Here is a 20,696-nt window from a genome sequence, read left to right as displayed (position 1 = left end):
CGTGGGCAGGTACCAGTGGCAAGTCTGCAATTCCCTATTCAGAAATGTCTGTAACATCCTCCAGTGAGGATGGATTGCAAGAATAGAGTCATAAAATACCAAAAGCTGGAGCTGACCCTCAGTTTCAAGTCATCGGTTGCAATCATATATCAACAGTGGCACAATCCAAGCACAAGACTTCCTGGTGCTGACCTCTGCAGTTTCAATAAGCGCTGAGACTGGAGGTATTTGAGCTGGAGCTAAAGACTTGCTAGATTTTCACCTCTCCCAGACAGGCTCCCTGCAGTTGTCTGGCGGAGAGCGTGGGCTCGCAGACACCGCGCCATCCCCTGCGCCAGGATCCGATTCCTCCCGGCGAACCGCTCTCCTCAGCCCACATGAGCATGCTCGTGGGCTTCTCATCCGGCTGCAAAGGGGCAAAGAACGCTCCCCTAAGCACACAGGCGAGAAAAAAGAGCCTGGCATGGGAATTAAACTTACTACGGGCTAAATAACTTCTTTCACTCTGAGGAAGATCAATTCAGGTCCAACCTGCAGTTCCTCAGGTGCGACCAAAGCAGATCCCACTCATGAGTATCAACAAGCGGTTGTTGATGGTCAGGGGTGGATGCAGTAAGCCTCCCAGATCCATCGCAAAATGCTACAACATGCTAAAGTATGGTCCCGATTTGGTTTTAGAAAAATTGAAGGTGCCAGTGATGCTGTACTACACCTGATACGTCAGACATCAATTGCGGCTGGAAATGAAATCTATCAAGCATGTGAAGAAAAACACTCACCAAACCAAAATTTGTGTGAACAGCACGGTTCTAAAAATCGTGCTATTTAAACCTCCTTTCACCCAGACAGTTGCTGGCAACTGCAAGGAGAAATAAAATACACCCAGCTGGCCAATTACATACAAGAGAAATTAGAAAAGCCTAACAGCTACTCTTTATGTGGTTTGTCTGGCCTATTTATTCCCCTTCCTCCTTCCACATAACACACAGCCAGAGGTACTGTGTCATTTTCCACCATTAAGGTGATCTTGCATTTGATGAAGCTTTTTTCCCCAGGAAGCCTAGGGATGAATTGGCCTGTGCATGCTCAAATGTATATCTGTACCAGAGATTGCAGCACCGTCTAGAGAGAGCTGGGATAGAGCAGGTCCTGGAAACTAAGAGCTCTGTGAAGACTGAGAATCTTACCCTGTTAAGACATTAAGATAAATTAGAACAGATATTGCTCATGTGGTTAGAGCACTTTCAGAGCTTTTCCCTGCACCAAGGGACAGCGGTAAGACTAATGAGGCTTGGGACTAAAGGTACCTCTGTGAGAGATGGCTGAAGGCTGGAAGGCAAAAATAGGAAGGAACTGAAATAGTAGTAAGCGAGCACATAAAATACCGAGGTTAACTAGCTGTGTGTATACCTGCACACACATGCTTGAAGCATGATTCTAGGTTTCATCTTTGTCATGTTTCAAATAAAGTTAAAAGTTTTAAATGGCATTAAAACGATTCTGCAAAAAACATCAGTCAGCCAAACCCTCTTCCGCCCGATGCTCTCGGAGCAGTTCCAGCAAGAATAAGGTATCGAGGGAACCAACTTGATTAAAGTCAATTTAAAAGTGCATACAGGGTGGGGATGAATGTGTGAAACAGCCTTTGGGGAAGAAACTGATGAACCATCCAACAAGTTTAAAAACTGTTCTTTTGGAGCTCCCACCTATAACTGGAACACTCAAGTTGCATGAAAATTTACATCCAACTTACCAAATCTATCTTACGAGGAAAGTAGAAATTGGCTCTAAAATAAATTCCTTAAAACTACAAACAGATTTGCTGAAAAAAAACCCACCCATTAACATAATTTTATAAGCAGTAACCTTTGCAAAGGTTCCCTCTCCATCATGAGCCCTCCCAGTGCTGGCACTCGCCTAGTTTGGGCTGAGCAGCATCCACACAGCCTTGCCTTAGAGCCCTGTAACCCCAGCAAACTGTTTCACTACATTCAGGAACAAATAAGCAAAGATATCCCAGTGTTTCTGTATGTACAATAGTATGTACGTACATATACAGCTGTCTATAGGAAGATTAAAAAGTAGCTACCTGCAAGGAGAAGATAACGATAGGCTGGTACAGACAAGCTCTATGATACACAGTGATATAAGCACCCCTTTTCCCTCAAGATTAGTGCTGCTTTTATATACTCAACTGCTGCTGCTCAGCTACAGCATTTTTTTAAAACTTTATTTATCTATTTAAATCAGGTTTGAGACTTACCAATAGTTTGAGCAGCCAAAACCGGGACTTGTAATAAAAGGTTTTGGTAGGGTTGATGAGAAAAAGCAACATGAAGCCGTACAAGATGAGTGGGTTCACCTGCATAGGGATGTAGGTGAATTTACCATATATACATGCCAGCAGGCTCAGGCACCACAAAACCCCCAGGAAACCAGCAATCTACAGAAAGAAAGAAAACCACATAGATACTTTATGAAAATATAGCTCTGAAACCTACAATGAATTCTCATTATAAGGAAAGGGAGAGCAGTGCTCAATCCTGTAATCTAATCAGACTTGAGCGACTTCCTCTCCTAATTGTGTTAGAATTCCTTGCCAGGAAATGGTGCAGGATTTATCCTCCCGATACACCACACGGCTCCACCGCTCCTCCAATCTATTCTGCTTACCTCAAAGAGATGTTGATGGGACAAGTTGCTGCGGGGATTGAGTTCGAAGATGAGGACGTGATTCACCCCAGCCTGTCTCCAGCCGTACGTGTTGATACCCAGGAGAAAGAGGAATTCTATCAGGAGAAAGCCACCTCGATAGATTCTCACCAGTGGCCACACATTTGGTCCATCTATAAAAGCCACACCTGGCAAAGACAAAAAAAAATGAATTGACCTTAGTGATGGTCCAAATCGTGTCACAAAGCTGCTTTATGGTGGCTCTCAGACGCTTGGCTGCACCCCAGGAAAACAGGGTACACTCGTACACACCCACATATTGCAGCATGTGGAGGATGTTTTGTCTAACCTGCCAGTGGATTTAGGAGTATTCTGGGGAAAATTCACTCTCCGGTTGGCGTAGTCGGGTCATTAGCAGCATCTTAAGTCCCCTGTCTCACGCTACAGGCACGAGGGACAGCACCAGCACAAATAGTGACTATATACGCTCAAACATTCGGGTTTAATGGAGACAAAATCCCAACAGACAGATACACGAATACTTCAGCTCCACACAAAACCAAGAGGCACCATTTACAGCATTTAAAACAATGCTAAACTGCGCCTAATCACTGAACTCAATGCAGCCGTAATGTAATGCATATTCATAACTAACAATGTAATTTCCAGCCGCACCCAAACAGAAAAGCCAACATAAGGCAGCAATATTGGAAAGCCTGTTGCTTCTTTTGTTCAGTCTTCAGGGGTCTGGAAACAAATTTGCTTAATTTCAAACAACGAGCAGCCTTATACAGCATAAGTTTTCTCTAGCACAAGACCCGTTGCAAAATAACTATCCCCCGATTGCCCAATATGAGAAAAGCACAAATAAAATTTGGTTGTTTGAATCCTCACTTTCAGTTTCACAGAGTGTTTCTTACTCACATGCTTTTTAAGATGGGAAAAAAAGAACATGCAGTTTTAAAGAATTGATGCTGAGGATTTATTCTCATAAACCCTCCTGTCTAAATTACAGCCCCAAGTTTTTCATATTTTTCCTCAGAGAAAGCATATTTGTAAGAAGTGTCTGTACTTTATACCACATGAAATTATGGAGGAAAATTGCACAAGGGACAATTACTCCAAAACTGTTGCTTTGAATTTAAAACTTAAAGAGGATATTGGATTCAGGCAAAACAGAATCAAATTTTGGATGGAAATGACAGACACCATGAAGAAGGTGAAAGAAATGAGTCCTAAATATGGAATAGCAAAAGCATGAATTTCAAATTTCAATCTGAAATGCCTGCAGACAAAACCAAGGGAGGTGCTTCCAAACAGGACAGAGTAGCCCCAAAAATATTGAATAAGAAATAACCAGGGAGAACCAGTAGAGATGTGCCGTGTGCTGGTCAAGACAGAACACCCAAACAAAGGTTTATCCTGAGATGGACACAGTTCGATATGAAAATATAGCGTATGACTGCCATAGCTAATGCCTGCTAATCTTATTTCTGGACTTGGTGTGGTCGAGGACTGTAATTACAATGTGGAACAGTAGTCAGTTCTGGAGAAAAAGCAGATAGAGCACAGTGCTGAGATGCTAAGACGCAGAAGCTAAGACTAATTCTGTGTACTCTCTCCTCTGATACCAAGACCCTATCTAGTTTAGCTTTGCAGTGTAAAAGCCAGATTCAATTCCCTTTCACCGGTTCTTAACTGAACTGTTTCCTTCACTACAGCCAAGCAGTTTGACCAGAGACCCTCAAGGTCCCCAGGGAAGTGGCCACCAAAGGCGTCCGAGGTCTCAAGCTGCCGTGACCCAGCTCTGTACTACAGCCCTGAGGCAAAAAGATTTTCCATTCACATACTCATTCCATTTAAATCCAACACTACAAGTTTGGCATCTACAAAAGCTGCTACAGCCTCAAAATTTGTCCTCTTTAGGGTGACACCCTCCTGGGACCCACCCATAGCATTTGAAACCTTTAACAGACCCCAAATTATAAAATGTTGCTGTTCTACTTTTAAAATTATGGAATACAGAAGAGATTTACTACTAGAAATCATGTCCTAATGCTGTTTCACACACTCTCCACATACAACACTAAAATCCTACCTCAGTCAAATAATAAAAATGATTTGGCAAAAGCAGCATAGAGGTCAGCAAAGTAATAGCCAATTAAAAACAAACACTTTGCAGTTAGAATATAGTTTTTGCCCAGTATCTGAAAGAACATACAGATATCAGGTCATGTCTACTGATGCACACATACCTATTATTCACACTAGGTTAGTAACATCTGCTTTAGAGATATAATAATTTTTATGAATTCATTCTCACAACTGTGTCACTTCTTCATTCTTAACACTGATAGACAAAGCAAACACAACTGGCTTCAATCGTATTTGCATCTCACACAAAGATCAAACATGTAAGTTACAGAAAAAAGAAGCTACGATGAATAAAGAACAGCTTATACACATTAAACGGACCCTTCACACAGATGGGTCAACTTTCTGCCTCTACCACAGCAAGACCAAAAGGAAAGCGCTGCAAACAGCTTCTCAAACAGAGAAACCTTATCCCAAGAGACGGCTGGATCCAATTACAGAAACATCTGATTAAAAATTCTCTTAAGTCAAAAACACAGACATGGGCTTCCCCTAATGCAAGAGCTCGTATGTTGACTTATTAAGCTTTTTCCTTTGTACTGCTTAAGCAAGTTTTAACGCTACTGAAATCACACACACAATTAGTAAAGCTGCTTGTGATTAAGCGCCGTATCTGGATCTACAGGACTAACATGGCTTTTACTTTAATCAGAGTCTAACTCACAACGTGCAAAGCAGAATAAAACCAAGGCCTGAGATACGCAACAATTTATTTAAACAACCTTGCCAAAACCTGCCAACAAGAAAAATTCTATTCATTCCATGAATAGGCAGCAGGCACTGAAATCCTAGACATTTCTACAGGAAAATGTCTTGAGTGGCATAATGCTTGCATGGCTCTGTGTCTGGGAGTCAGTACCATGCAAAACTGACGTTCTATGAGCCCCTCTTCTCAAGGTGGGTGAGAGCTGTGTGTTCACAGAAGGATAACAGAAATCTGCCTTTACACATGCATGTTGCACCTCCAGAATATCCCTCCAAGAATAAGAAAGAAACCAGAAGAACCAACCATAATATGTTCGAAGTCCAAAATTCATGTATATAACACAAGAAAAAACACAACCTATTACTCAGCAGAACTAATAATTCACAAGTGTGGTCTGTCTCAGGCTGATTTAACCTAAAACATCCTGACCAACCCAGTTCAGACCCAGGCCCTTGCTAAGTGATGAGAACACCCCCAAACCATGGTACAGCAGCCAGCTGGTCCCCCCGAGGATACCCACCTGAAAGTATGACAGTGACGTTGAGTGCAATGAACAGCCCACAGAACAATCCAACCCTGAATGTTGTCCAGGCTGGGACAGGCTGTGAACAAAGCAATAGTGGAATTCAGGCAGAGTAAATAGCTTATCAGCAAAGTCAGATTAATTTGCAGAGTAAATTTAAAATCGGGGATACAGTGCCCTGATCGCTGATCACACTTTTGCTCTTGAAGCGAGGTTTTTTTAAAACTGAAAATGCTGCATAATATTCTTGCTTGTTGCTGTGTTGAAAGAGAGCTTGGGCACCTCAACACCCCTTGAAAAATATTCCAGAGCACGCAAACACTAAGCATATGCCATTATTAGCACAAATTTCCTTTTACTATTTATCTCATGCTTTCATTACCTTGTCTGCATGCATTAGGAATAGTAAGTAAGCTATTTCCAAATCTTCCGGAACTAAAGCAGATTATGTGACCGTGCTCCCCGCACAATTTGTGGAGCACACTCGCATCAATTATTTTCACTACTTTGTTCAAATGTTGAATCTAATTTGGCAACTTGACAAGCTGGAGAAGCTGCTTCGCTATATAACTCCATCCCTCACCTGAGCTGCTCCTAAGGGTGGAACACGCAAACGTTTCATAGCTTTCTGTCTGTCTCCATCTTCTAACTCGTTGGTCACCACTTCCTAAGGAGATAAAGATACATATTGCAGAAGTTTATTCTAATGATAAGCACAAGGTACTGCATTAAAACAAAAAAAACAGCGGTTGATTTCCAAGTTACATTTGAGCCCTGGCCCAATACTCTTCTAACACATGGTAACAGAGACATGAAAAGCTCACCGCGCTGCATCATGTTTAATATTACACAATACAAGCTAATCCTGCATGAGCTTTTCAGAATGAAAAGTTCCCAGCTGAAAAGAACATGCCCAAACTTATGTAAGTGGCGCCAGAAATTAGTGGCATTTCAAAATCAATTAGTAGTTGTCTTGGTGGTGAACACAAGGTACAGAGGGGGCAAAACATTACAGGAATCAGCAGTGAACAAGGAAATATTATTTTCTAGCTGAAAGAGGGGCAGCGCCCAGACTGGCGTCGTTACCTCTGTTTCGGAGATAAGCTGGTTGATCTTCTTGCAGGTGTAGAAAGGCGCCACCTCCACCTCGGCCACCCGCCATTCTGCCCCCCGTGTCGTCTCCAGGTTCTTGTCATGCTTCTTCAGGATCTTGCGGAAGCCGGTGAAGTTCAGGTTCTGCAGACAAAGGAAAACAGTTATTGGCTTTTAACCTCAGGTCCCAAGAAAGTTAAATGGTTATATTGCCAAGTGCTAGGAAAAAAACCCTGGAATAGTTAATAAGAAGAATCTAATTGTATCTATTGTCAGGAAGTTTTTGAGTTATTAGTTTATTAGAAGCAATACATATCTCTTGCAAAGAACAGAAAATATGTGGGGCTTGAGGGCATAAAAAGAGGTAACTTGTTTGCAGGGAACTACCTAAACTTCATATTCCCTGAAAAGCCAAATCACTGCCACTTTCCTCCTTAATGCAAGAAGTGACAACACGCCTGATGAAAAACTTACTGAAGACAAATAACCTGTGGACATACTCAAAACTTGTATGAGTTGGGTTATTTCAAGACACGCTCCCTCTGCCAGGGTACACCTTACTGCATACATCCCAGGTACTGCAACTCAGCAATTAGTCTCTGGATTAGAAGTAGCTGTAACGAGCTCTTAACAACAACAGAAAGCTGCAGGAAGAACTCCCGCAGTCATTAGGAACCCTTCAAGGTGTTTTCCCTTCTGAAAAGGCCAGGCTACTGACTTCTGGTTTCTTTAAACTTTACACTGGTTTCAAATCAACATCTCCAGACAAGAGGCATTATAGAAGGGAAATCCTTGTACAACAGAAAACTTGTGGAAGTTTTAAAAGCTGCAGATTAAACCCAGACAAGTGCGTCCCCACCACAGCATCCTTTTCCACAGAGTGCACTGCACGATGACTGCAAACTAGTTTAGGTTTGCAGGTGTGGGAGAAGTAACTCTCTAGTCTGTTGATATAAGCACACGATGCTGCACTAAAACAAGAATTAAAGGTTGGTTTCCAAGTCGTATATGAGCCCTGACCCAACACTCTCCTAATGGACAGTGACTAAAGAAAGGCAAAGATCCTCACGCTGCATACAATTGCTGCAACAACATGCGTTTCAAATCCTACATTTCATCATACAGAAAACACCACTCGAAAGACTCAACATTTCATTTGAGCAATAGCAGGAATGCAGACAGACCACAGCAAGATTCACCTCTAAAAAAGCTTAGAAAGTAACTTGGAAAGAAAAACAAGAGGAAACAGCAAAATCCAGTGCCCGGGGGAGAGGCGCCGACTACTCACTGAAATTATTCTCAATCTAATTATGCTTAGAGTGATTTAATACCAGAACCCAACCGTATAGGTGGGGAAATGAGGCTAGGGAGACAGGAGCAGGAAGCCAACGCATTAACGATCTGCATTATTGCAGACAAGAGACTTTAATTACTTTCTATTAGAAAAGCCAGCCTTCCACCCCCAGGGAGAGAAGACCGCTATTCCATACATTTGAAAAAGACGTGACAAAACGATGGTTTTGGTCAGAGACTTTTCTGCAGCCTGAACTAACATCACTTTATCCGCCACGCGTGCAATCACAGCTGGGCTCTGGTGTGCCGCGGCAGGGCGGTCATGGTCCCATCAGACACCCCAGAACCTCCCCAGCAGCGTCTCATCCTCCGGCTGCAAAAATTCTGCAACTCCAAAGTGCTTGTTAAAAACACCGCTGGTCACAGTGATGCTTCTGATGAGGAACACGCAGCAATGAACTGTGACACAGAACCGGCAAACACCCTTTTGTCAGGTGTTTTGTTGTTCTCGCTGTTCGTGATGCTTTTATTGAGCAAGGGGCTTTCTCTGCACCTGACTTCCATTTCTGCTGGATACTAATCGAATCCATTGAAGTGAATCAAATAATGGTATATTTTGTCATTAAAGGGAAAAACAAAACAAACAACACACACACAAAAAAGCTCCAAATCAAACCAAAAAACCAATCAGTGCAACTTATGCAATAATATTATGCAAGATCACGTTGAATCAAACAGTGGACTCAAAATCTTTGCTCATTACAAGCCTATTAGGAAATGCACCAGCAAGGCAAATGCACAGCAGTTTAATAAGACTGATTCAGCCTCCATTATTTGCCCCACCGGTGTCCTATATTATATATAGTATATGTCTATATACTTAATTTCTCAAGATGTGTTTGTTGTAAAACACATTTCAAATGAATAGATTTATTTCTATACACACATACTCTAGAATCATATGTTACTGTCAACAATAAGTTAATTTTATCGGAACCTTAATCACTGGTAAGTAACAGCTGCCCTGCAGTGTAAGTTATAGTTTCACCTGATGTTTGGTTTGTGAACCTTAAGAACAAACACACGCAACTTGTGCTCTTCCTTCAGTCCTACCAGACTGAGGAATTTGCTGGTAATTTCCCTTTATGTCCTACACGAAGGCCTCAGCTGTGTTATCTTCCCACCATGTTACTATTTTCTCTCTCTGAAACTGCAAGGTCTTGAATACTCCTAGTTCTTACATTCTAAGCTCAGAAGTGATTGAGAGTAGTACTCTGGTTTTATGTTTGGTTTAGGACTTGTGTTCCTTGTCCTAAACCTCAAAACCAATTCGAACTAGTTTTTCTCATTCTCTCTTTGAAGTTAGGTTGTAGAAAGAAGATCTGCTCCTTTTGGAAACTGTGAAAACTATCAAATCCAGATGGGCTTTACATCAATATTTAATATACATACAACAGGCCTGGACTCGTGGTAGCAAAAAGCAGAAGTATAAGCGTGCAAGATGCCTTTCTTCACTGATACAGAGTAGGAAAACATTTTTCCAAAGGAATTATCTGTGTCATCCCCTATTTAAGTTCTTCATCAAGCCTCAGAAGTGATATTTGTAACCAAGAGTAAAAGCTTTCTTTTCTTAAAAGCCTGAAGAAATCACAGCAGGTAATACTGCTTTGCTCCATACCTGAAAAGTGAAGGATACTCCACCTTTCCCAGGATTTTGAACTCTCCCTAGTAGTTAAAAGGCTTTATGGAGATACCCATAAATAGTTTCTGCAACAACAAAACCTGTGTTCAGCACTCACAGAGGGGTGTCTGTTCGACCAACGGCAATAAGTAGTTAAAATGTTTGTAAGAAGTGATTGAACACATCCCCAAGAGCTTCCCTTGGGGGCAGCATGATGCTCGTTCTGACACAAGTTGGACCCAGATTTTCCGACCTGGAAACTCAGTATTAAAGAAATTCCAGTTGAAGCATCTAGAGTGAGTGTCGGCAATGTATGTGCATGTGCTCAAGGGCATAACATCATTTTAGGAGAGGTACAAGCATTACGAACTTTGGAAGAATTAAGTTTTGTCCATACCACAGACTGGTATTAAAATAATTCTTATGGTGAATTTTGTTTAGTAAAATTCTCCAGTACAGTGCTGGTAAAGATCTAAATATAGATGCAGTGAATTTAACTTCAAACATTCTTATTTAACACGCTAAAAATCTTGCAATATAAAGCATTTGGAGTATTTAACTCCAAAAAAGCTAGCCCAGAAAAAAAATATTTTAACAATTACAGATCTTTGCTTCAAGATTTTTGGAACAAAAATCACCATCTGCAATATTTACCATGCCCTTTCATGCCAGAAATCCAAGTACGACTAAAGATCTGGGGTTTTTGTGTTTCAAGGCAAACGAGCGTGTATCCTACAGAATTAAAAACATTTTTTTTTTTAAATGGATGTTTTAAGATGAAAATCAGATTTAACAAGGTCACAGTCACTACCATGGTAACACCAAGAGGAAACAAAACATTAGCATTCCAAGTTTCATTACAAATATTAGATAAAAAGAGCTTCTTCCCCAAGTTGCCATGCACAGAACAACACCCTGCAGAAGAGGCCTCAAAGTGACTTTGTGGCCTGGCCATGCCTGGGCCAAGGATGCTGGGGAAAAGCAAAAATAAAGAAGATCCTTCTGCATTTCTAGCTCAAAAACCAACAAGACACACACTGCTAGGCACCTGCCTTTCCTTTAAAAACATTTAGGAACCCCAAAATAAAAAATGAATAAATAAAGGATTGGTTTGAACACGGCGTTTTGAGGATACACAGAGACACTTGCAGGCAGGGCTTTGTAAAACCACCTCTTCAGGCGGGTACCTGGTAGTTCTGCAGGAGGATGAGGCTGAGGTAGAGCTCGCTGAAGGCCAATTTCAGGTCCTTGATGTTCCTGTGCTGGACACGCTCCTCGTGGGACAGGTGGAAGACGGGCTTTCTGCGCCGCGGCAGCGTGGAAGCCCCGCTGGCTTCTTTCTGGGCGTCCAAAGTGGATTGTAACTCCGTCCGAAGAGTCGTAAACCTGCGCTGGGCTTCGGCGAGCTTTTCTGTTAGCGAGGAAAGGGAGAAGTCAGACGAACAGGGAGCAACTTGCCTGCTGAACCCGCAAAAAGCGCTACACCTCTGCCTCAAATAGCAGGTAAAAAGCGTTGAATAACCTACCGCATGGCCTTCCTCCACTAAGGGTTCAATTCAACAGCTCTGTGTATTTCTCTTTTACGAAGCTCCTTCTCATTAGGTGTTTTAATGCACTTCTATGTATGATACATATAATACGTTTGCATAAAAGTGACTGGAAGTTACTGTCCTACATAGTTTCAGGCTGACAAGAGGGGAAATGCAATAGTTTTGGGTTCTGTTTCATCTTTTGAGTTCACATCCGAAACAGGAAAAATGGTAAATTGTCATTGGTCAGAAGCAAACAAAGTATTCATGAAATCTTTTTGAAGCACCTTTCAGTATGGTGACATTGAATTAGACAGCTTCTGGTCGTGCGTAGACGTGTCAGTAATTAAAAGCGATATGAAAAGAACTGATGAAAAAAATGGCTATTCAAGGGATTATTAATCAAATAGGACAAATGGTGATTTTTCTGTAGTCCCTAAATCCTACAGGAAATGTATGAAAAATGAAAAGTAAATCAATTATAACCATTCAGGATGCCTGGTCTTTTCTTGTCCCTGCGCTCTCCAAAACAGAGCTGTCACGTCAGACATTATGTTAATTAATATAGTCAAAATGCTGTCATGTCATACATCATGTTAATATAGTAAAAAAAAAAAAAAATTAACTAATATCACAGAATCACAGAATCAACTGGGTTGGACAAGACCTGAGAGATCATCAAGTCCAACCCTTGGTCCAACTCTAGTCCGTTTACTAGATCATGGCACTAAGTGCCATGTCCAATATCAGTTTAAAAACCTCCAGGGACGGCGAGTCCAGCACCTCCCTGGGCAGCCATTCCAATGCCTGACCACTCTCTCTGCAAAGAATTGCTTTCTAATATCCAGCCTAAATTTCCCCTGGCAGAGTTTAAGCCCATGCCCCCTTGTCCTATTGCTGACTGCCTGGGAGAAGAGACCAATCCCCACCTGGCTATAACTTCCCTTCAGGTAGTTATAGAGAGTGCTGAGCTCAGCTCTAAGCCTCCTCTTCTCCAGACTAAACAACCCCAGCTCCCTCAGCCTCTCCCCATAGGTCTTGTGTTCAAGCCCCTTCACCAGTCTTGTTGCTCTTCTCTGGACCCACTCCAGCACTTCAATGTCTTTCCTGAACGGAGGGGCCCAGAACTGAACACAATACTGCAGGTGTGGCCTCACCAAAATCAAAATCAAGGGGCTGTCCCTTCAGGGGACAGGCGGCATTAAAAGTAGACTCGGACCTCTCGACTTCCACCCCAGATCTCATTTCTAGGGGATGCTCGTTCCATAAATACCCATTAGGGATGGAAGCAGCCCAAGCTGTGCATCTGACACCTTGCACCTCAGGGGGACGCGGGGTCCGGCCTCCCCCCATGGGCTGGAGACGGCTGGGTAGATAGGGTCTCATCCAAATACCAACGCAGTGACCGCACGTCTGCTCTGCACGCAAAGGAGAGCTGCTCACCTTCCTCAAATCAAGCAAAAAAGCATTAAAAAATAATAATTCTGAAAGTCAACAGTTAGTAAGCAAAGTACTTTTCATATCTGGGCACGCACTACTGTGTGTTTACTATCTTTTTATGTGACAATAAGGAAATCAAAGGAAAAAAAACCCCAAACAACATACTTCAAATGTGACACTGAAATTTGGAGCTCAGAGAGCAACGCAAGCCCTCTGCCAAGCTCCGGTGACAGACAAACACAGCTCCTGCTTTGATCAGGAGTTACAACACTAGTAGCTGCTGTACATGATCCGCTGTAATAATTTATCCCTCTTTTCCTCAGTTTAGGCTCCCGCAGGTTGGAAGCACTGCCTCATTACTTACTGATTAAAGGGACAGTCAACCTGAATTTAAATATCATTTTGATGTGTTTTCAGAACAAGTCAGTCTCTCTTCTTCACATCTCAAGCATGAGAAAGGCATTCCTTTAAACACGCTGCTTTGTGTACTTTCAGAAAATAATCTTTTTTGGCTAAATAAAACCTTTTTACGCTGAAAACAGCACAACTGACAGCCTTATCTTTTTGTTCTGTACAACTAGTTCCTTCCAGGATTCTTTTCCTCCCCCTGTGGCTTCAGTCAGAGCTTTGGCACCTGTGCCCATGAGCAGCATCGCAGGGCACGGGCTCTGGGGAGGAAGACTCTGAGGAGGCTGATGGTGGTGGAGCACAGGGCCCGCAGCTGGAGGACACAATGCACCGCACCACACACCACAGGGTCCCTCCACCACCCAACGCATCCTCTCGGCTGTTCATTTAATTCTCTTCATTAGTATATTGCATAACAACTCAATGGTAACTCTCAATCGCTCCCTCGTCCCTCCCCAGAAGTAAGATTTACTCTTACGGGTGCAGTTCTGACCTTTTCCTCAGTCTCATTCAATTCTGGTTCATTTTAAGAGCGAAACTCTATAAATAATTTTAGAGCGCTCTGCGTCAGATGTTTTCCAGAAGGGAATTCCAAACAGAAATTGGGGATCAATACAGGAACAAAAACATATATGGAAGAGCCTGAAACTCTCTATAGCTTTCTTGATTATAAACTTTATTCAATTAAGAGGAAAGGACAACTCCTCTCTGAGAACTTCTACGGCTGCAAGGACTCCATGGAACAGAGGCAATGAAGCCCACAGTGAGAAGCCTCTGCCCACAGCCTGCAACCACATCATATTTAACACGCACAAGGTCAGACCGCAAAACCAATCATCTCTCCCCACTTTGGGAACCCTCGTGGGAAGAAGTAACAGATATCTGCTAGAGTGGCTGTTGGAATCCAAAGCTTTCATATAAATAAAACTCACAAGTTCACTCTCTAGATTCAAAACGTTATATTAAACCATCTGGTGACACACTGACATTTCTTTCAGATCAAATTATTAAATATGGAAGAGTGTACATTTGCATCTTCCTATTGAAAGCACTGTTCCATTTTCCCTATGTCCAGAAAAATCTTAAAATCCATCAGCCTAATAACACAGTATTTAAAGATAATACTTTGAAATAGTTACAAAATTGCTGTTGCAATTTTCCTACCTGTTTGCAAACCAACATCCACAAAAAAGCATAATCTCCAAATACAAATATTATTTTTAATTATGTGCTGCTGAAAAGACTCATGTGCTGTCTTCTATACAGCCCAGTCCATCCATAGGGGAGTACGAGGCTTTAAATACAACTGACAACAAACTATAACAAACTGCAGCTCCTGGGGAACGGCAGCTCTGCCACCTTCTCCCTCCTGCCCTCTCTTGCACTGACTCTGGTCATCCAGTCCACAGATTATTTCACCTCCCTAATGTATGATTTTTATCACCCAGATTCATTGCAGAAGTACAATAAACCAAAATGTGTACTGCTGTTCTTAAAACTTCCCAGGAAATTGGTAAAGGAGCATAGAAATCAATTTCTTGGTTTGCAACGTACTCCAAAATATTGAGGGGAAAAAAACCCAAAACATATGGCACTCAAGAGTGTTAGAAAAAAGCAGCATATATTTAGAAACTGGAACCACTCTTGTGTTGCAGCATTTTGTGTGACCTGATGCTCCCCGAGCCCTCAGCTCAGGTATAATCTCACAGCAAAGACTAAGGAGAAATCCCAAACCAACAAACTCCAACAAAAGTGCTTGCGATGAAGAAGCAGCTTTGCCCTGAAACTATTCCAGCTCCTGACTAAAAAGAAACACCATCTAAAGTTATCACCTCAACTATGCAATTCCAACTTGGTTTTGACTCAGTTTTCCAAGTTTAGAGAAAAATACACACATAAGGATCATGAAAAAAAACCCTCACGCCAAGGAGCTAATAAAATGTCCCCCCAAATCATGGTTGTGATCAAAACCTGTTTCACCAGACAGGAGGTAATGGAACAGCCCCTGCCTGCTCCCAGACACCCGGTTGGGGGCTCTGCATATTTTAGGCAGGCTCTTTTAGCACCCATTCCTTTTCCGACATACCATGTTCCATATTTTGCTTACCAAGTTCAAGCCACGGCTCCCTGCAAATAATAAAGTCCTCTCCTAAATTAACCACAAAAATATTACTAGCTAAACAGTAGCCCCAGCAGAACCTGATGATGCTAATTTATAACAAACCTCCTCTCTAGGAAATCCTAAACACAAACCAAAACTGGCCATAAATAAAATGTTAGCATTGAGCAAGCATTAGTCTACTGGAACTACGTGAAAATTTTACTGCTCTTCTTTTTTTCTGTCAATTGAGCACAGATTTCCTTGAGCGTAGTCCAAATAATCACAAACTGTTTATCAAATCAGACTCGGTTAATGGCAGTTTTCCCTCCTACCAAGCTGGGACGATGGTCTGGGGAATTAAGGCTGTTTGATGAGAGCTGACAATCTGAGCACGCAGAGAAAGGCAAAGGCAGCGCAGACCCCAGCGCTCCGTGCTGCGGAATCCCTGGCGATGCTCCCCCGGGATCCCTCGGCACAGGGAAAGACGATGAGGAAATGAAGCGTAGATCAACAGAAAGCTTTGCTTTCTTATAAACAGGCGGTATTTATTGTCGTAAAGACAGGCGTGTAATAAGCCATATAATTAGCCTATAATGAATAGGATGTACCAGGTCACAACCCAAGCCAACACATGCCTGGAGTTACAATAAGGCCTGAAGTGACAAATTTCTGACACGATCAACAAGAGGAACCACTGATGGAACATTTCTTCATGTAGCTTGATGTTAATAACCCCAATAAAAGGGTTTCCATACTATTAAAGTCACGTTGCTCTTCTGCAAAAGAGTTATTTTAATCTTATCACAAGAGATTTTCAAATTACACATGTTCTCTCTCATAACTTTTTGAAATGACAGCAAGCTGAAAAAAACCCTATCCTGTATTATTAATGCCATTTTAAACAATGCTGCAAGGGGTGCATATGTGCTAGCAGGTCCTCATTAGGGAAAATTATAATCTGCATGTGCATTGACAGAACTTCCTCCACAGGGTCTAGCTCATAGCACAGAGACCTCTTATCAGATCAGCTGATGTAGCTAGAAAAGCAAGACAAGTTTCCCAGCATAAAAGCCTTACCTCGGATCTGGGACAGCAACAGAAGATCTCACAGGGAAACAAAACTGAGAACAATTGTTCTGAGATAGGTACATATGAATTGCATGTAGAAAAATGCCTATAATGTGTAAAAGCCAGCTAACCTAATAAAACATATCGCTTCTACCTACAGACTGCCCCTTGCCCTTACACCCAGCCTGATGCAGGGAGCCAGGGCAGCAGCACAGCCGGCACGGAGAGGTTTAGTTCCCTGGATGGGAGCTGAGCAGAGCCGAGCTGCAGGGCAGCCACTGCATCCATGAAGCTTTCAGCCACTCTCATGTTGACCATCCAGGTTCTGCTGGCAGTAAGGTCATCACCTGATGGTTATTAAAATATTTTTGCACAATTCTACTTTGTAGCCAGATTAAAATCAGAAATACAACAGGCTACCACGTTGTGCTGCAAAAAACTGCTTATAGCGCTAAGGTAATAAATCACCACGTTAAGAGAAAGTATAGCAGAAGTCAATACACCATTGTATTCATATTTAAACGCTTTGCTAGTTGAAAACCCATTTTAAACCTTAATAAAAGAGGCTGAAAAGCAGCTGCAGTACAATGGTGGGTAGAATGGGAGCACACTATAACTAAGCCTTTTGCAGCAGAGTCAATTTCTGATTATCCCATTCTAAACTTTATTTCCAAAGCACAGGGTGGGAAAGCAAACCTTCTCAGGGAAAACAAACAAACAATAGCACTTTGAAATACAATCCCTGGGAATCCCTCCTCTTACCACCATTACATTTTTAGCCAATTTATTACACAGCCAATGACAAAATGCTGCTGGCTGATTTACTCCAAAAAGTTGCAAGGGGTTGAGTAAGAGTTAAGTGCTTAAAAACTTGTCAGACACATCAGGACGGTCAAGATACCACACACAGGCAAGTCCCTAATCACTATTCCTGCAAAAATTCAAGAAACACCAGCTAGGGAGCCTAACACGCCTAAAACACACATAGAAGACTGTCCCCATGGGTAAGGTTACAAACTGTGCCCTTAAGCTGCCACTTAAGAGCATCTTCAAACCAGAGCAGTTTCCCATCATTTTGCCCTATAAATACCTGATGGTAGACCTGCATGACCACTGTGGTTATTCTGAAAGTATGGGAGCTTCAGACTCTTTTTGTGCTGCTGTATTTTCCACAAATATACACAAATAAGTACCTTACCTGAATAGAAAATGTTGATTTTGGCAAGTTCTTTCTCACAGGTTTGGAAGAACTTCTCTTCAAACGTGGCAAAACACCTTTTCACTGTGTCCTCATCTGTGTCTATAAAACAAAATAGAAAAAAAGAAGTTGTAGCAGAAGAACATATGAACAATTCTCTAAGTGGCTGCCATGGAAATACTTCTTCAGAGTAAATCCACCTTCTTTGCCATACAGAGAAAGAAGATTAATCAAGTCCAAAGGGAACATATAGTTGGCTGTAAAATGATTTTCACTGGGACAGAGAGGGAAAACCCCACACCTACAGGATCTTTTAAAAAAGACATCTCACATCACAAAGTCACAACCCTAAAAAAAAACCAGAGCTCCCACCATTGCAGCATATTCTGTGCTGGGACTGGGATACAGGTTTGGAACCTACCACAAGCACTGGTCTTGCTCTTGAAGAACAAAACTGGCCATGAAAAGTATTAATCCCAGCGTAGCAAACAATTGTATTTACAAAGAATGTGCCAAGCTTTTAAGTGAAGGCTTCATTTGACCTTCCAGGAGGACTCAGTGGCTCCAGCCATCATTCCCACCTTCTCGTCATTATAATCCTCCAAATAACAAACGCGGCACCACAGCAAACTAAAATCTGCCCAGCGAGTGAATGGGAAACTGTGTGGAAACCACCTGCTTCCCTCCTGGGAAATAAAACACCCCTCTCATAAGCAAAGTTTAAAGGAAGAGTCCTAAATGATGGCAGATCCACACTTTTCCCCACTGCTCTGGGACTGTTTTAACTTTGGAAGCACTAAGTACAATTCTGATTCAACTAAAATTCTGCAATTAAAGCAGCAATTCAGTCAGTTTGATATTATAAGGAATATAGTGCAGCACCTCAAAGACAAAGTAAATTTTCTAATAATTTTTTAAAAATGTGGTTAACCAGTAAAAATAGAAGAATCCACACTATAATTACAAATGTTAGCACTGTCAAACACCTGTTGCAAAAGCTCCTAATGCTGAAACAAGGCCGACTCTTCATATCTATCAGCTACAGATCCCAAATCCTCGCGCAGTCATGCAGACTAAAAAAAGGTCAGTGTTATTACAAAGAGGAAAAAAATAAAGTTTTATTATGGTCTTAATAAGGTCAGGAAATAGATTTTGAAATACACATTACTGAATTGAGATGACGGGCGTTCGCAGGAAAGTTTCACTCACCAGCAGATAAACACTGTGGACTATCACAGAATCACAGATTGTTAGGGATTGGAAGGGACCTCAAAAGCAGGTTTGAATGTCTCTAGAGAAGGAGACTCCACAACCCCCCTGGGCAGCCTGTTCCAGTGTCTGTCACCCTCACTGAGAAGTTTCTTCTCAAATTTAAGTGGAACCTCGTGTGTTCCAGTTTGAAACCCCTGCTCCTTGTCCTATCATTGGTTGTCACTGAGAAGAGCCTGGCTCCATCCTCCTGACACTCACCCTTTATATATCTGTAAACATCAATGAGGTCACCCCTCAGTCTCCTCTTCTCCAAACTAAAGAGCCCCAGCTCCCTCAGCCTTTCTTCATAAGGGAGATGCTCCACTACCTTCAGCATCTTTGTTGCCCTACGCTGGACTCCCTCCAGCAGTTCCCTGTCCTTCTGGAACTGAGGGGCCACAACTGGACACAACATTCCAGATGTGGTCTCACCAGGGCAGAGCAGAGGGGAAGGAGAACCTCTCATAACAAAAAAACCCCTTTTTCTTTTAGCATTAATTTCTAGGTAAAACCAGCCCTCAGAGTAGTATTAACATATATTAAATGTAAACTTTAAATATTTAGAATTTCCTGATTTTTATGTTTGTGGCATTGATTTTAAACATCATGAATCTACAGACATTATATTAAATATTTTAGGGGGTTTGTATAGAAAGGGCAAATAACACAACACAAGCCTGCAGGGGCAATGTTGGAAGAAGTCTGTCTTCTTTTGGAGTTTGATGATGCTGTATAGAGTAGAACAGAGTGGAGAAGAATAAAACAACAACAACCACCAAACAGTTCCGCACAGATGACTGGTGTTTACAGCTCCACCATCCGAGGGCTTGCAGAAAAGAATTCACAAGGGCTCCAAAGGCTGTTCCAAACTCCAAGTTTTGACTCCCAAGGTCCCTTTATTGTCCAACAATTATACTTGCAGATTCACATGACACCCAAGGCCGGGGGCTCCCTCCCTTGTGCAAACCACCCCCAAAATGATGGGGCTGTGACTCCTCTTGGCAGCCCCCAGGTGTCCTTAGACGCAGGCTTTGCAGAGCCTCAGTCGCTCAGGCTCAGCTTAGTGCCTCAATCAGCCTAAAACACCAGAAGGATGGAAAGTAACTCTGCTCTGGGGATGGGAATTTCTAACAGCAGAGTCACAGCAGTTGCAACATCCTACCCCGGGGCTCTACCAGCAAGACCTATTGGAACTTGCCTGCCAGAGCCATAATTCTTGACCCAGCAGCCGCTAAACGCAAAACACAAACAGGCAGGTGAAGCAACAGAAGTTACCGCAAGATACTTAACACACAGAGATTTTATTCACTTAGCTGCCTGAAACTTTTCAAATAATAGTAATCGGGGCGTATCAAAACTGAGCTGACTCTTAAGGAAGGATCCAAAGGGCAAATTCTTCAGCCCAAAGAGTTGAGACGTCTCTAGCAGAAGAGCTTACCCATGGATGCTTTCTGACGTGGGGTAGTCGTCCTTCCCTGCCTTCAAAAATAAATCATGCAGAAATAAAGGCACAGAAGCTCAATGCTTTGCTGCTTCAGAAACACTGAGCCACTTCTATTATCCCTTGTTTCTAGGTTTC

At 42.2% G+C, this 20,696-nt stretch overlaps 1 protein-coding gene across 1 annotated transcript in view; it reads right to left on the bottom strand.

The window, feature by feature from the left end:
- Positions 1-20,696, bottom strand: part of XPR1 (xenotropic and polytropic retrovirus receptor 1) — a 109,867-nt gene that overhangs the window by 23,168 nt on the left and 66,003 nt on the right. Inside the window, exons 3-9 of the mRNA XM_065071815.1 lie at positions 17,867-17,968; positions 11,310-11,533; positions 7,143-7,292; positions 6,640-6,723; positions 6,054-6,135; positions 2,674-2,861; positions 2,264-2,443 (exon numbers count right to left, since the gene is read on the bottom strand). Coding sequence (XP_064927887.1) covers positions 2,264-2,443; positions 2,674-2,861; positions 6,054-6,135; positions 6,640-6,723; positions 7,143-7,292; positions 11,310-11,533; positions 17,867-17,968 — 1,010 coding nt within the window. The remainder of the gene's footprint in view (positions 1-2,263; positions 2,444-2,673; positions 2,862-6,053; positions 6,136-6,639; positions 6,724-7,142; positions 7,293-11,309; positions 11,534-17,866; positions 17,969-20,696) is intronic.

Source organism: Columba livia, chromosome 8 (assembly GCF_036013475.1).
Source record: "Columba livia isolate bColLiv1 breed racing homer chromosome 8, bColLiv1.pat.W.v2, whole genome shotgun sequence".
Classification (NCBI taxonomy): domain Eukaryota; kingdom Metazoa; phylum Chordata; class Aves; order Columbiformes; family Columbidae; genus Columba; species Columba livia.
The sequence above is the reverse complement of the archived record's forward strand: the minus strand, read 5'-3'. Positions and strand labels throughout refer to the sequence as shown.